General features: G+C 34.8%; 1 protein-coding gene across 1 annotated transcript in view; it reads right to left on the minus strand.

Moving 5' to 3' along the window:
• Positions 1-12,850: 12,850 nt before the first annotated feature.
• The window catches only part of LOC134538377 (uncharacterized), a 182,287-nt gene continuing 177,713 nt past the window's right edge, over positions 12,851-17,424 (minus strand). The window contains exons 7-9 of the mRNA XM_063379650.1: positions 15,448-15,564; positions 14,179-14,324; positions 12,851-13,605 (exon numbers count right to left, since the gene is read on the minus strand). Coding sequence (XP_063235720.1) covers positions 13,041-13,605; positions 14,179-14,324; positions 15,448-15,564 — 828 coding nt within the window. The 3' untranslated portion in view covers positions 12,851-13,040. The remainder of the gene's footprint in view (positions 13,606-14,178; positions 14,325-15,447; positions 15,565-17,424) is intronic.

Here is a 17,424-nt window from a genome sequence, read left to right on the forward strand (position 1 = left end):
TGCGAAGTCTTTGGAATGTGTTCACGCGCTAGGATTTGTTTCGAATGAACATTACGTTTGGCAAGTTCATGTCAAATCTGACCACTACTGACCAGAAATTTGGGAAGTTTATGGATTTTATTACACCCAGGAGGGCTTGCTGGGAACGTTTTGAAGACCTTCAAATGTTAAAGTAGTGTTCCTTGAAACTGTCCTACTTCTTCTCAGTTAATACAGTGTCGCCTTCGTGTACTACCACCCGTGTGTTGTGTGCACTGTGTGTTGCCTACTGGTCAGGCAATTGAAATTCAACTTGTGAAGGCCAGTCCACAATCGACGTAGTATTAAAAATGGATAGTTATAGCGATAAACACTTGCACAACACGGTGGTCTGGCTACAACGGTTTTAAACTTAACGCCATTCCTTTGTTTATTTTTGGTTGTTTTAGCATTTGGAAAAAAAATTAATGTAGCTGTATTTGATAGTGTGCAATAGTAATTAAAAATAAAGTACTAACAGAATAAAATCCATTAATTACATGCATAAATACATTTTTCCTCCGAAACGAGACCGTAATGTTTATAGCTTAAGAGGATTCATCATAAGGAACATTTTTCTGTTCTGTCTTTTCGGAGGTGTTCGTGAAAGGAGGGGAATGGAGGAATGTACAGAAAACCGAGTGAACAAGGCAGGAGAGGATGAGTTGTAAATGAGGATTGGGAAGCTTTCGACAGTCTATTTATTCAATGGTCTTACAATGACTAGGATAAATAGGCTAAAGAATAGGGATAGGGGGAAAGGTACCTGTTTTTCTATTCCATAAACCAGAATGTATTTTTCAGGGAAAAAAAAAAGTTAACTTGGAATGTAAAAGTTTTTGTTTTTAATTCAGTAAATTTTCTACCGCTAATCATGAATATCGCAATGCGGCTATTGAAGTAGGTAGTTTAATATCTAGAATGGCGTTAAAAAAGTTAACCGCTGCAACTACATGATCACGTCATAATTTAGTATAAGTAGTTTATACTCTAGCTTGTATTTATCAACGTGAAAATAATTTTTAGTCCAGGAAATAAAAATTTAAACCTGTAAAAAATTTGTCCAAAGGCGAACGGTACAGTCGTAGAGTCGACCATACTTCGTAACATACCATACTATCATAAAAATGTTCTTCATGCAAATAAACGTACGTATGGTCCTAAATGATAGCTTCTTACATCTCCCTTCAAAATGCACTCTGTAAACGCAACTATTACAGTTAACTGTTAGATCTGCTGAATCGCTAGAGCGAGCGATCTGAATGTCCCAGTGTCTGACTAAATAGGTCCAAAATCGTTAACAAAATTCTTCAATTAAGCATTATTAGAAGATGCAAAAGCGGGTTTGATATTCATCACGTTACATTGGAATATACAAATATTTCCTTATTGTAGGATATACTTATCTTCATTGGGCCTATGAAAAATATTAATGTTTTGTTTTCTATTGGCCATATGGCTGAGTCATCTCTGGATATGGTGCTTGTATGTTGTATCCTGCCAATATTTGAACCCATGTAATAAGCAGGAACTTCAAAATATACAGAAAGTTTTCCATAAAAAAAATAGCTATGAAGTTTACATTTATCAATTCCGACAGACACGATTTTGCACGCGCAAGTGGACCCCCCCAGTGAGGGGCTTCTTAATTTCTTGCATTGATTGCGTGTTGGGTTATCGGGCTACTTAACTCCAGGAGAGTACACATGCACCAGTGGCATGCCTCACATGCGCTGCGGCATACATGTTTAACGCATTGATCCAATTTAATTAAAGGTTGAATCGTGTGGGACCATCTTAAGAGGAAATAACTTCTTGACTGTTATAATAGTTAAATTTATTTGCAGTAATATCTACTGTGGATTTAATTTCAGTATTTATTTATTTTGTCATGCTAGAGTCCTGTCAGGACGTGCTAATACGTTGGAGAACGAGCTCCGTGGATTGTTGTGTGCAGACTGTCGGTGGGCCTGGAATGTGTTGCCGGTGCCGGCCGAAGATGGAGGGGGACCTCACTGGTTAACGACAGCTGTGAGCAGCTGCACCAATGCTGAGGAGGGTTCCCCAGGGCGGACATTGTAGCTGATGGATAACAGCCTACAGTGACAGACAACGTTATGACCCATGGGGAGAGAGAACGTGCAGAACATCCGGACTTACCTGGACACTCTAACACGGCCTGCAAAGAAAAACACGGTCCGTTAAGTGGGAATGAATGAACAAATGTATCCACCGACTCGCTCACATCCTGTTAGGCTGACAGTACAACTAGAAAGTAGATCCCAAATTTAATGTTTTAATCCAGTGGTGACCAACTAGGTACACTCTTTTCAGGAGCCAGGTAATTTTGAAACATTTTCTGAGGCCAGACACACGTGATTTAATATTAAATGTGTTGCAACCAGAGGTGCCCACCCCCCCCAAACACTATGACTCACCCCCCCCCCCCAACCTAATAATGCGCCCCCCCCCCCAACCTAATAATGCGCCCCCCCCCTAACCTAATGATGCCCCCCCCCCCCCCCCCGAAATTTTTTATGCCATTTTCTCAATGATTTACTCAAGTATTTTATAATATTATACTTTTTTAGTATTATATTTTATCACATTTTGCATTAATTAAAACTGATTTTCTAATAATAATAATTTTGGTCATATAAGGTAATATTTCCATCCTGAACCGACAGATGCCAAACTGCTTTTGTTGAGGAAAGTGCAGGGTTGCCAATTTGATTTACAAGATCCCTTTCAATTATCAAAGCATCAGAAACGTATTTTCACATTAGAAGCTATAATTATGTAAATAATATATACATTTTTCTCGTCTTTTAACCCCCCCCCCCCCCCTGAAATTTTAATGACGCAGTCTGCGTCGTTACCCTCCCTTGTGGGCACCCCTGGCAACAATTTTTTTATATTGTATTATTCTGCTGAGTTACCAATTAATGCAATATGTAGTATGTAATGAAAAAAACTATAAATAATTATCTTAAAAATATTATTATTCGAAAATAAAAATATATAAATAACTCAAAACTAAGAATAACCAAGAAACAATACATAATGTACAAAAATTAATAAAATAATTCTCAATAGTTTTGTGAGAACAGCATGGTTTCACAACAATGTCTGCAGACAACTTATTCTACATATGCACACGAAAAAATGCTACAAAACGACAGTATACACAATAGTATTTCTTTGTAGAGAGATAACTTAAGCAGGCCGTACGAAACGATGTCACAGGCAGATAGTTGGCCACCACTGTTTTAACAGATGGTGCATTCATTAAAAGCCCCAGGGTAGTGTTTTTTAAACACTTGGCAAGACATTATTTTAACAGGTTTGTCTACAAACACCTAATGAAATAATTTCAGGATGTTTTCAGGACTTTTTAACAAAATTTTCTAACATATTTTTTTTATCTCAAAAGGCAATTTTTATGTATGGTAAGGAAAATAAAATGAACAAAATAGATGTGCTATCGCAGGAACGTGCCAATTTTACATTACAAAGCTTAAACCTTTTCAGAGATTCTACATGATTCAAGTGGACATTCTCGTCCTACTATTGTTATACTATCATTTTAAAAATTTGAATTTTAAATTGTTTTAACTTTAAAACAGACGGGATTGAACAGGAGTTCTGTATAACAGAAATAACAATTTTTTGAAACAGGAAAAAATCTACTTAGAAATTCACTCTAAATAAAATGTGTATTTACTCCACCACTGATAACATGTCACAACATTCTCTAAGACATTAAAAAAATTTAACACATTTTAACAGTCACCACCATTCATGTATGTGAGTCCTAAGTCATAAGATATGTTAAACACTAAGTTAACAGCATTATTTCTAAAACACATTCTATCAACCAATAAAGAAACTTAAAACAAAGTTTCAATCTTCACAGCTTTACAATACTGAAGTGCATACATGTACATTACAATAACTCATAACTAGCACACTATATTAAAACACTTTTGTGGACAGATGCAAACAGAAAGTGATCTAGCCCTAACTAGTTCTGTTCATATACCATTTCACTTAATTCATTCACAATCCTCATCTGAACAGTATGGACACTTGGCCCAAACTTAAAAACACCCTCCAAAAATTTTTATTTTTGAAATATTTAAGGATGAATGATTCTCATTTACCATAATATTCTCTCTCTCCATTCACAAATTTTTTTAGTTAGCTTCACTCTTCATACAAGCATTACGCAGTAACAAATCCATGTCCTTAAAAAAAATGTCTTCTGATCCAACTTACAAGGACCAATATAAAATAAAATGAAATAAAATATACTTTCACACACTTCTTGCCAACTTGCTATCAAAGGCACATTACAAAAATATTTACAAGGTTTCTAAGTGATACACAAATTCTTGAAACTGAATAATCTTATTTTTCCACCAAATCTTAGTCCCTAAAAATTTAAACTGCCTGAAATTAACACTGGCTTGTTTTCCACAATTTTGAAAACAAAATGTTACATTAATAGTCAAGTCTAACATCATGAACATATGAGCACAGGTATGCACTAAACTCCATTTGATGAGAAATGAGACAGACTATGGCGTAACAATTTTCAACACTAAACAATCTCAACCAAATCATCTTCATAACATTTGAAACTTGCAGAATGTCATCTATTTCTTTAAATCAATTTTTAAAATTTTCCTTTCAATATCAGTTCTACTTCATTCTCTTAGTTCAAGTAATGTATAGACCAGCATGAAGGTAAATGGCAATTACACCCATTTTAATTACTACCGTTGTGTTGTGAATAACTTAAAATCTACAAAATGGAACATCATGTATAAGAAAATTTGGAGTTTCTACATTTCAATATAATTTCCAGATTAATTTAAAACCTCAGTGTTAATATTAAAATCCTTGACAAAGTGTGTAAAATACAAAACCGTTAAGACAAAATATTAGGGAATAATGGAGTAAACTTTGCAAAATACTTATCCATCGAGATAAGATACTTGCAAATGAGTTGACTAAGCAACAGAAAACGTTTGTACCGATACATCATGGAAAGAGCAGATTTCGAGGGCAAGGCCATTTCATAGTTCTTACGCCACAAAGTCAGAATGGTGACACTCGAAACACATCGACTAGTGCCAGCTGAATGCTGCTTCACTGCCTCTCACATAAACATAAGTATAAACATTAATGTAGCATTACCACATTAAACATCAACAGTATCCATGCATAAACACAATGAGTTACATTCAGACATGCTTTAAAACCACTTCAAGTACTTTAAATCTGAATAAAGTAGCACTCGTAACCAGATAATTAAACTACAGTGTTGGATAACTTTTATTAAACGATGATGCATTTAAAGGCTCTTTCATTGTGAGTGAGTTGTATGCTTTTCACAATGAGATTCCATTTTTGTTATGCACAGCACATTAAAAAAAAATTATTCTGACACTGAACAAAAATTTTTAACATCAAATGTTTTGTAAGTATGTCGTCGCAAGGTTGTCGCACACAATAGTTTAGATATAGAGTTAATTTTTGCAATAATGTTTTTTTAAATATTGCATACAAAATACAGTACAGTTAATTCATAACCACACATACATAAATATTAAATATAATATATATTTTTTAAAATTTTATAATTCTAAAGTAAAAATTAATTTTTTAAGTTAGCAAAAGTTATATTATTCACATACACTCAACTTACCACCACCAACACTATAAACACAAATATTTCTCAAGAGCACTGAGAACATAATAATAAGAATTCTCAACTAAAGCGAATACTCCTCGATAACAGCACACTAGCAATACAAATACGCCGTTCGTCATGGACATATTTTCAGTAAGCCACTTATTTTTATGTGTAACATCTTAGCTATCGGTATAGGGTATCTGGTAGGATAATTTTTTGAATGCTACTTAAGTCACATGGAACATAAATTAATGTGTAACCATAGTGCTGCCATTTGTGGCAGATGGTGCAAACCAAAGTTCACAAAGACAAACGGGAATTTTATAGTATTAACCGTTTAATGAATTTTAACAAGATCGGCAGTATTTTAATTAACTTCCTTGTCAAAAATCAGGGAAAAGCTGGTGTTTTAATATTTCGCTCTGAAAGTCTCATGATTTGATAATCGACATAGCTGCTCCGGCAGCAAATTCTAGTGGTGGGTGCAGAATATATGTGAGATTCGAGTCCACAAATTTAGTTGGAAACACAATTTGCGGATATTTAAAATGTTCTGCATTATTTTAAAGAATTCTACATTAGATTTAATTTCAGAGTTTGGTATTAAAAGTGTATTTGTATCACGAGAAACACATGAATTTGCTCGTTACTGAGGTTTAGATGTTACATATATCTGGTGAGTACTAGTTTGCTTGCTTACATTATTTGTATATTTGGAATGAAAATTCATGATTGCCGTGAGGAACCTATTACAACAAAGTTCAGCCAGCTCAAACTATGCATCAAGAGCATCCACACAATTCTCAGTGCTCAGTGCTCCGAGAGTTGTACACACAGGTGAAGAAAAGAGCAACAACGGATCGTGAGGAGACACCCCAGAACTCTGAGCCTCTCAAACCAATGAGACGCCCAGAGATTAGACCATTAGTTAGTTACGCTGCCAGCCGGACACAGGGCGAGCTTTTGAGGTCCACTCGTTTATGTGAACAATATATATATAAACAGAAAAGAAAAAAACATATAGTTGTTTGCACTACAGATGTAGAGAGTAAAATTAGAAGGAAAATATGCAGCACCAAAATGAAGTAAAAAAAAAATTACACGCCACCAAAACCAGAAAGCTCAAAACAAAACATAATTTCAAAGACATTACCACTGCTACACAAAATAAAATTTAAAAAAGTACATACAAAAATGCATAACCCACCCACCACCTTAGTCTAAAGAAGGGAATTAATTACATGCATGTTTTACACTTAACTTGCTATCACACAAATCAAACTATTGCGCTATTTTCACCAAAAATGTTGCAGTTTAGGAGTTTTGTAATCATTTAGAGGCGAGAAAGGCCTTAACATCAAAAACGGATCGTGAAGACAGTTGAGTCCGCTTTTTAAACAGGAACAACGAAATTGCACCAGCATGCATATCAAGTCCTAGTCACTTCTATGCGAGAGGCGGAAATAGGCCGTGTAGTCTGTCTGACTTGCTGCATGCACAGAGATCTCAAGTGGTGACCCATCAGTTCACAGTAGAAAAAAGCATAAAAAAGTTGGTTTTGTTAAGTACTCAGTTGGAAGGTTCTTTAAGATAAAACTGTGTGGAAGTGCCCATTTTGACCAGGCTTCGAACAGCTATCCAACAACCGGCCAAATGTCTTGGAAGGAGGCATCCTGCATTGTCTAAAGGTTTTCATTTTTTTCTGTTGAAAGTGACTGGAAATATCAAGTTGTTTCCCATGAAAACACATTTCAAACACTTTACAGCAAAATTATTTTTTATGTTGGCAGACCCTTTAAATACTATAAAATAAACAAAAGTATGTATGTTATTCGTAGAAACTATAGCTAACTTATGATGCAATTTCAATTGAGGGCTCAATATATAAAATTATTTAGGCTTCAATGCTCCATAAAAGTAATAAACAATCGCTATCTGTAACAAGATAACTTGTGACAATTTTGGAGGGGAAGATGCAAAAACCTGATTTATATGTAATTTCAGTTTGGTCTGGTATTATGCACAGCTGTATTCCAGGCATCAGATGTCTTGATTTTGAGCTTTCTTGTGCTGCATGATTCAAGACAACCTAAATGTGTAAAAAAAAAAGTTCCTAACAGTTTACCTTTACTCAAAAAGATTTTTTATTTTGCTAATTTCAGATTTTTACAAAGAAATATTTTTTAAAATGGTACAATAGAAGACATTCTGTCTGTGTTACCAAGCCGTGGAAACCCAAAAAATTATTTAAAGTTACAAATTTCCATAATTTTATAGTGAGTAGGACTACGCACAAACATCTGAAAAAATATTTTCACAGTCCGGGTAAACACAGACTGAAGCATGACATTTCCCTCTCAAATTACTATCACTGGGGTATTACCATGACTTCCAGAATTTCAAGCCAATTCCCCGACTTTCCAGAATATCAAGTAAATTTCCCGACTTTCCAGAATCACAAGTAAATTCCCCGACTTTCCAAAACTTCAATAAATTCTCTGATTTTCCCTGACCAATCCTAATCTGATTTCTGATTTTTTTTTTTCCTTCCTATTTCCCCTGACTACAGAATGTAAACACCATGTTGTGCGATAGAACATCCGTGGAAATTTTCCTAGATAAAAAAATATTGGCATGAAAATGTAATAACCCAATATGGGGGAGGGGCACACAAGCATGAATCGGAGTTCATAAAAAAAAAGTCCGTGCTGCACAAGGCACAAATCAAGGTTTGTGTCTGGTTTTAGTTTTAAAAAATTATATAAAAAAACTCAACCAGGAAGAAAAATAAAATTCTATTAGGACAGAAATTAATCAAAGGAGAAAAATAACAGAAACACATCTTGCATATTCAAGTACACTTATTCTGCATTTATTAAAAGAAAAATCTGAATCCAGTAAGTAACAAAAAAATCGAAGATGATTTCCACTTCCAATTAATATTGTGCAAAGCTGTCAACAAAGAGGCTTAGTAATTTTTAATCTGTCTTAACACACTGTGAAATTCTTCCAGATTTTCAGAAAAAAATGTATGGGCTGTACCAAAATCCAGAATTGACAAGTACATTAGAAAAAAAAAGCTTTTATTTAATATTTTTTACATTAATATTTTCAAGACAGGCAATTTCCATGCACCGTTTTGAATTTAATGTTGTGTAAAAATGAAGTATCATAACCAAAGTGAACAGCACTTAAATATTCTGAAATATTAGATAATAATTCAGAAGTGATTAATTAGCACACTTTGGTTAAAAAAAAATCATAAAATAAAAACCAAGAGATTCTCTGCAGAACTGTGCAAGATGGCATTACCTATTTGTTTTTTTAATTTTTCTTACCTTTCTCAGTACTTTCTTCATCACACTGCTATTGGACATTTTTGCATACAACTGCATAAAAAATTGAGATTAACACAATAAAATTGTGATCAAATTTATTATTGGATGCTATACTACAAACTGATATGCATACCTTCCAATACTTTATACTTCTATTTAATTTTTTTTAAAGCTTTATAGTTACATAATGAGCACAATTAATTTACTATCCCTAGGCCGGTATTCCACTGTAAAATATTTTATAAAACATCTTTTATAAAATATATTTTCCATCTTTTAATAAAATATTTGATGAGTGCTTATTTTATAAAAGTTCTTGGCTGTCAAGTACACTACATAAAAGATTGTTGTCAAAGTAGTAGTCAGTAATTGCATAGCATTTGATTATTTGTAGTGTATTAAGTGTTCATTAAACAGTTAAACTTATTAACCACATTGAATTGTTTAAAGAAAACATTACTATGGATGACAGGCCCCCCACATCATTCTGTGGGCCCCGTTGCTAGAGGTCATGATGATCCCCCCCCCCCCCCCCCCCCCATTTTTTTATACTAAAAAGATTTAAAAATTTTTTTGGCTTCTATGTATATTAATTCTTAACCTTAATCACAATTATTTTTGTAATCTTCGTGCTTTGCACTGTACAGCATTTCATTACATTCATACTCAGCAATCAACATTTTTGTCGTTTCCAGACTCCAAATGTACTTATTTGAGGGCTATGGACATTTTTAAAATTTACTACCATGAATCGATGTAAACAATCAAATTCTTTTATAAAATGTAATGCCAACCTATTATATTTTATAAAATAAATTTTATAAAAGATATAATTTATAAAATATGACCTATTACACTATAAAAGAATCTTGGTCAAAGAAGTTTTATAAAAGATGTTTTATAAAATATTTTACAGTGGAATACCGGCCCTAGAATGAACATACTAATAAAAATTTAATATATGTACAGACCCAACATTTTACAAATTAGCCTGTTTTGTGACTACTGCATTCGTTACAACAACTAAAAATTTCTAAAACTATGCATATTTTCCCCATCTAAATGACTAACTAAAAACTTGAATGATTTGAAATAATTTAATACAGTATTAATAATATAACATTTCAAATAAAATAAATGAATTAATTTTTTTTTTCTTAAACCAACCAAGTAAAATTAAAAAAAAAAAACATAAAAAAATATTTTCCTTTACAGATGCTACTTCAGAAAAAAAAAAATTTTTTTTTTTACTTCAACCAACTCCCAAAAATAATAATTAAAAGAAGTAGGAGAAAAGCAATTACCATGTTATTAAATTCTATATATAAAATACTTTGCAGTCATCAAGAAATAAAATATTGTCACTGGCTGTATTAGTATTCTACTGAAGCCAATAAATACTACAACTAACAAAAAGCCAACTAAAGCATCTAGTTACCAACAAAAAGCATTTCCAGAAAGTATCTAAAAAAGTGTTGCGAGGCTAGGAAAGAAACTTAACATCTCTCAATGCAATCTTAGATCCCTGCTCTAAGATCACGCTTAGCAGTACAAAAAAAAACATATCACAACCTCAAAATACTCTCCGTGGGCATAGACCATACTTCTTAATGAATACATGATCATTAGGAAATGGTTAAGCCTTTCTCAGCTAATCTTCACAATGTCTACATGTACGACTAACATATTTTCAACAATTCATGCATACACAACATACAACCCTTTTTAAGTACAAACATAAAATTTCTTTAACAGCATAGTTAAAAACACTGTTGCATAATTACATACATTTTTTTCTTCCAGTCAGTGTGAACTCAGTTTAGTTCTGTTGATGTTTAATGCAAGTTTCACTACAAATAAATCATATAAACATTAAGTATTGAGAAAGTGAATGTCATGGCTGGAATGTATTTGATAGAAATGCTAGTATGTACAATGGGTACAAATGCTAAAAATCACAATTTAAACCCACAAATAACACAATAATATATTATTATGTCACCCACAAGCATGATGTACCACAATTAAAATAAAAAATACTAACAATTACAATATGACAACCCATCATAATCTTTGATTCTCAACAAATAATTTTGAAGAAATTTACTTAGCTAAACAGTAAAAAATTTACTTTACAATGGCAAGATTGAGTTGACCTTTATTACATGGCAAGAAATAAAGTATTAAAAAAAATACGCTATATTAACAATTAAGTGCCATGCTTGCAAAGTTTTTACATACCTATAATACTCACAAGTCTACAAAACTATGTTAGAAATTTATCAAAAGTCTCATATTAAAAAAAAAATGTTGTGCTCAAACATCACACACTACAATACGAAAACATACTACACATACTAGGATGGTTTTACAACAAAGCCAAACTTTACAAGCTACTTTAAAATTTAAAATGTAAAATGATGCATATACAAATAACATCTTGAAAATTATATCCTAGTATTTCTACTGGCAACAATCTACTCCAACAACAAAAAATATCTCAGATCTGCAAATGTCACTTCTGTGGTTTCCAATATTTCATTAAGGATATCACTTAATAATTACTGTCTACCTGAGAAATTATTCTGATCAGACCAACTAAAAATAAATACATACCAATAAACAGCAGTGAAAACTAGACCAAGTAAATTTGTTCAGTAATTTTCGGGTGCTATTCTGAAAGAAAACTATAATAATTTCAAACAACAGAAGCAAAATGGTGGTATTATGGTCTCAATAATGTCAGAAATGCAAGTAAGGAATGTATCTTACAAAGTTTTCAAATATCAATAATCAATACACAAATAGCCTAAAAAAGAGGAACAATTTTAATACAGCCAGAAAGGATGAATTCACATCTGGGGCTATACTAGCAACCAAGCCCATAACAAAGAAAACTAATATGGGGAAATGCATCACCCAAGGTTTATTAAGCATTCCAGAAGGAAAACTACATCTTCTGAAGGAGTACAGTAACAGTTAAATCCAACATCAAAGGTTATTGTCAGCTGCCTAAACTGCTGCTGGAACAATCTTAGCCCCAAATTTCTCCTAACAGGAAATCAAATGCTTTTAACAAAAGGTCTCTGGATATATGCTTGCAAGCAGACAAGCATTCAATTCAAATACTTGAAATCAATGTAATTCATTTATACAAACATTACAATTGTTAAGAATCCTGGAAAGAAATTCATAAACTAACAGCATAAAAAATTCCATTCCTCCTTGTATGTATATCTACGTGTGACTGCACATTACATTTCAAGGAAAATTAATTTCCCTTAAAGAAACTTTTTATTTATTTTTTAATAATAAACATTAATTTTTGCTAACGTGATTAATACGAGCACACAAAATTTTCCCATGCTCAACAGTACTTTACTATAACTATTTCTTTTACATTGCAACTAATTTGCCAATGTAGATGCTACCAGTATATGCACCCAAAGTAGAACTTGCTTTTGAATTAGTCTTTCACATGTTTGATCTTCAAATAAACTTAACAGTAAAAAAAAGCAAACTATTTGTGCTAATTAACATTTAAAGCTATCCCTTCTAATGTGCATACGCAGCTCAGTCATCTCGAGTGGCCAGCCAGTGATCTAGAGCAAAGCTGTTTCAAGACATTTTCCAGCTTTTATACCTAAGTTCAGACGTTTTCCCCCTCTACGTATGGAGTGATCCGAACGGAAGTAAAGGGAGGAACAAAAAAAAAAAAAGGTCATTTAATTACAGAGGTTGTCAGTGAAAACTTTAGTTACTAAATTATTTTATAGGGTAAAATATTTCTGTGATTTTTAGGGTGGGGGTGGGTAGTGGGAGCCCACAGTTGTAACAAGCATGGCAAACCAAAAAACCTCGACGAAAGTGTCGTACGGATGCTTTACTTTATTTGTTGATTCTCCCTCCCCCCCAAAAAAAAAACTAGCATTCCACCCCTGAATGTACGTGAAAGTGAACTTGGTGGTGATGGTGACGAGGAGTCATCGCTTGGACACCTTGCTGATGAGCTTCCGGAAGGAGGCGGTCCACCGGGAGCGCTGCAGCGCGGGGGCCGGCGAGCGAGAGCCCCGGGACAGCTCCGAGGAGAAGCCCGAGTCGGAGGAGAAGGCGTGCGGGGCGGCGGCGGCCGAACACGACGAGGTGGACGCGACCGAGGTGTCGGTGGGGACGGACGCCGGCCCGTAGGGGCAGTGGCACGGCGGGCCGTCCAGCTCGTCCACGTGGCCCGAGTCCCGGCTCGACTCGGAGCTTGTGCTGTCGTCGTCATCGTCGATGTACGACATGAAGGGGGCCGCGTGGCAGGAGGACGACGGCGAGGGGGAGGGGGACCCGGGGGCGGACGAGTAGCAGGGCCGGCGGAGCGAGTACTCGGACCGGGTGGACGGCAGCGGCGAGGAGTGCGCCGGGTAGACGGAGCAGCCCGACGCTGACGAGTACCTCCCCCCGCCCTCCTTCTGCTGCTCGTCGTCCCCGGGCGACGGCAGGGGCTTCATCCAGTTGCGCAGGTCTTGGAACGGGGCTTGGAAACACGACAGGAGCTTCTTGCTGCAACACCACGACACAGGGGTCATCAGAGACGACGGGAGGTGATGAGATGAGAATGATACGTAAAAGTTATAATTAACTAATTTTGTTTTTGCGGGAGAATCAACTAACATTAGTAAAACCAAAAATTACAATTTTTTCAATACCTACTTTTTCGAAAAAAGCCTCTAACCTATGCAATTACGTGGAGTGATGGGAATGATGGAAAGACTGGATTTTCATACATCATAGAGGCGGTCACGAATTTGAAGAAAAGGACCAAGGTATTGTAGGAGCAAAAAAAAATCATATTCAGACCTACTGATAGTTTCAATTAACTTCTTTACTTCAACTGCAACATTCGGGAACGTGGCAATCTGTACCTTGGCTAACTTGGAACTTGCGAGGGTGACTCACCAAACATCCTCGTCTTGACTCAGCCAGAAATGGAGCCCAGATTGCCTAGTTGGGAGGCGCGCGAAATGACCACTCGACCATAATGGACCGTGGACGACCATCGATGGAAGATGGAACCACCGGTCGTGCAGAGGAGGCACAAAAGGCAAACGAGATTGGTTGTTCGTCCATACTTACTCGTTTCTGTATTCGCCGAAGGTGGCCCTCGTGTAGCTACACACGGAACACTTCTTCCTCCGGCATGTAGCCAGGTGCTTCATGCCTTTCTTGAACTGATTGTTCAAAGATGCACTCTGGCAGTTGATGAACTTCAGATCACTCACCTAAACGGGGAAGAGGAGAAGAAGAAGAAAAGTATTAAGACAAAATTTATGAAATTACTACTACAATATCAGATACATCACATATCAGCAGGTATTATTCACACTCAATCAAACCATGCAATCTTAGCAACTATTTTGGTTGGCAATTCTTACAACAAATTTTTTAACATTACAATGTTTTACCCATTCTGTATTTGTACACATAATTTATTATATTTTTCTTGAGCATGCAGTAAAATAAAATATAAATTTAATTATAGTTTTTTTTATAAATTTCTTTTAATAGTATCTTATCACCATAAACCTTTTTACCACCTAATATATCCTCGAATTTGTAATGATCCTTAAAAATCATAGAGGAGATTGCAGAAAAAGGTAATAGTGTTAGTTATAAGGATGGACAGTGCAATACAAATGCCAAAAATTTCGTAAATAAAAGTTGTAATGACAAATGAACCCGCAAAATGTGGCATGTGACAAGGTGTGACCCAAGCTGATCGGCCAGGATAACATTACAAGCAGCAGGGGAATTACAATATCGACCCATAAGACTTTTGGCACCAGCTCATTCAGCATGAAAGACAGGTTGCTTTAAATGCAACTGAATCATTCAGTTCACTTCCATTAATGCCAAACGTATGGGAAGCTATCATTAACATATGTCGTATCAGCAAAAGAGACTAGTACTTGATGTTTTTTAATCTTACTTTGTTATTTATAGTAAAAAAATCTTTGAAGTTATACTTAGCAGTACCAGATTCCTTTACTAACTGCTTTTGTGAAAAATTTGAGGTTAAGTATTATTCAATTACACGAATGAGAGAATAATTATAATACAAACTGTAAATAATTTACTACATTTCATTCAAAATATTACATGATTGAATGATGTTACCTTTACAATGACCGCTACTGAAGCTAATGTGCCCTCTATGTTGTTTTTTTGTTAACAATTTCAAATGTAAAAACATTAATCATTGCTAAGAACATCCAAACACATAAAAACACCATTTTCATTATTGAATAATCAATTTTTCTTACTTTGAAAAAAAAAAAAAAAGGATGAAATTTAGTTGGTGAGCAAAAATCTAGAAACAAGGACATGTTTTCACAGTCGACTTACTTCTTTCTCCAGCCCAACCATGTTCTGGCTCAGCCTCTTCTTCTGACGGGACAAGTCGACCACGTAGTGGCCAACCCCACGTCTCTCTTCGCAGAGCGTCTCCTTCAGTTGTTCGTTCTGCGGGAAGAAGTAGAGTACACTTGAGTGTTGCCAAGCAGTTTTAACTGCACTGATTTTGTGAGTAAATCTAAGGCTCTTTGGAAGTGCCGCCAAGAGAGAGGGGCAAGGGCGGACGCAAAATCCCCATGTCAAGTTTCGATACTTACTTTAAATGCTCGTGTTAACACTGATGAAATGAAAAGTACGATTAAACTGTTAATAGAAATCACAGGAAAACTTAAAAATAATGTGAGATACATACAGATCATGCTTAAGAGTTATGGCCACAGTAACATCATTGACAGCCTTTAGTTTTTTTTTATATGTACCATTTTGTAGGAGTTATTTCATAAATGGAACAGAACTCGCATTGAACGGAAATGTGTATAAGCCCAATGCTGCTATCTGTGGCGAAATGGCGTGAACCAAAGTGCACAGAGTCATAGGGAAACTTTTAAAGTATTAACTGTTTCATGAATTTTAACAAGATGAGCAGTATTTTAATAAGATTCCTTGTCAAAAAATCAGGTCCAAAGCAGGGGTTTAGTATATTTTTCAAGCCTTTTTCTCGCCTTTATCGGAGCCATTTCATTATATAGTTTAAACTTTCGCTCTGCAAGTCGAACGAATTCTAGCGGCGGGTGAAAAAAAAACTACGTGTGATTCGCGTCAAGAAATGTAGTTGAAAAAACAATTTTCGCATATTTATAATGCTCTATATTATTTTGAATAATTCTACGTTAAAATTTGTGTACGTGTTTCGTATCAAGTAATAGTACAACATGAGAACTTATGAACTTCTTGTTTACCGAGGGTAGATGTTTACACATCACTGGACAAGTCCTTAAAGACTATTTTTTTTTTTTTTAAATTAAACTGTGGGGCTTAAAATGTTGCTCAATAAATAATAGGGAAGGGGGGCCTGACAAAATTATTTACCCCTGATCCCTTGGCTTCCCTCGATGGTCTTTGGTCAGTCATGTTCGGAGCCGAGACCATGTTCATTGTGCAGTTTCGCCAGAATATTGAACATCAACATGGTTTTAAATGAAATAGCAAGGAAAAACTAACGTACATTTACAACAATATTTAAAATAAGTTATAATAAGCTGCTCTATGGCTATATGCTATTGTGTACACAGTTATATCATCGTGCAAAAATGGTATGTAATCAGCTAAAAAAAAACAGGAATCCACCTCTAAAAGTCTGAAAGCTTGATCAGTGCCCAGTTACAGAATGATTCAAAACTAAAAATGCTGGTTAATGGAGAAGCGGACTTTACCGTTAATTACTTTTCCCTAAGTAACATTGACTATAATAATCACTACTATAACTCTACATACACAATGAAATGAGGAACTAACTACCCATCCTTAAATTTAGAATATTGGTAAAAAATCATTATTAATTGTTGGTCAAAGGAAACTAATGATGGCAAATTACTGGGGCATGATAAAAATAAAAAGTAAAATTTTATTTGCAAGGCTTTGTGAACTAGCTGCAGAACATAAAATTCTGTATTACATCACTTCCCAATATGTTTCACCGCATCACATTTAGAAATTTTTAAACAGAAGGCTCAGCTTAGCCTAGGAAGAACCTAATCACTAGAGACAGGATTATATGCGATTGCATATTTGCATATGCATTTGCATATCTAGCACATTTACGTTGGTCATTGCATATTTTACCTAAAATCTTGTGATGATGCATATTTTCGCTATATTTACAATATTTCTGGGTAGGATGGTTAATGATTGATAATGAACAAATGAAATCTTACATTGTAGCTGGCCATGCCATCCGAAAAAAAAAAAAGTATTTTATCATGGATAGCATACTATCCTAAAATATTTATACGTGACAGAAATGTTTTA

This window comes from Bacillus rossius, chromosome 13, assembly GCF_032445375.1.
Source record: "Bacillus rossius redtenbacheri isolate Brsri chromosome 13, Brsri_v3, whole genome shotgun sequence".
Classification (NCBI taxonomy): domain Eukaryota; kingdom Metazoa; phylum Arthropoda; class Insecta; order Phasmatodea; family Bacillidae; genus Bacillus; species Bacillus rossius.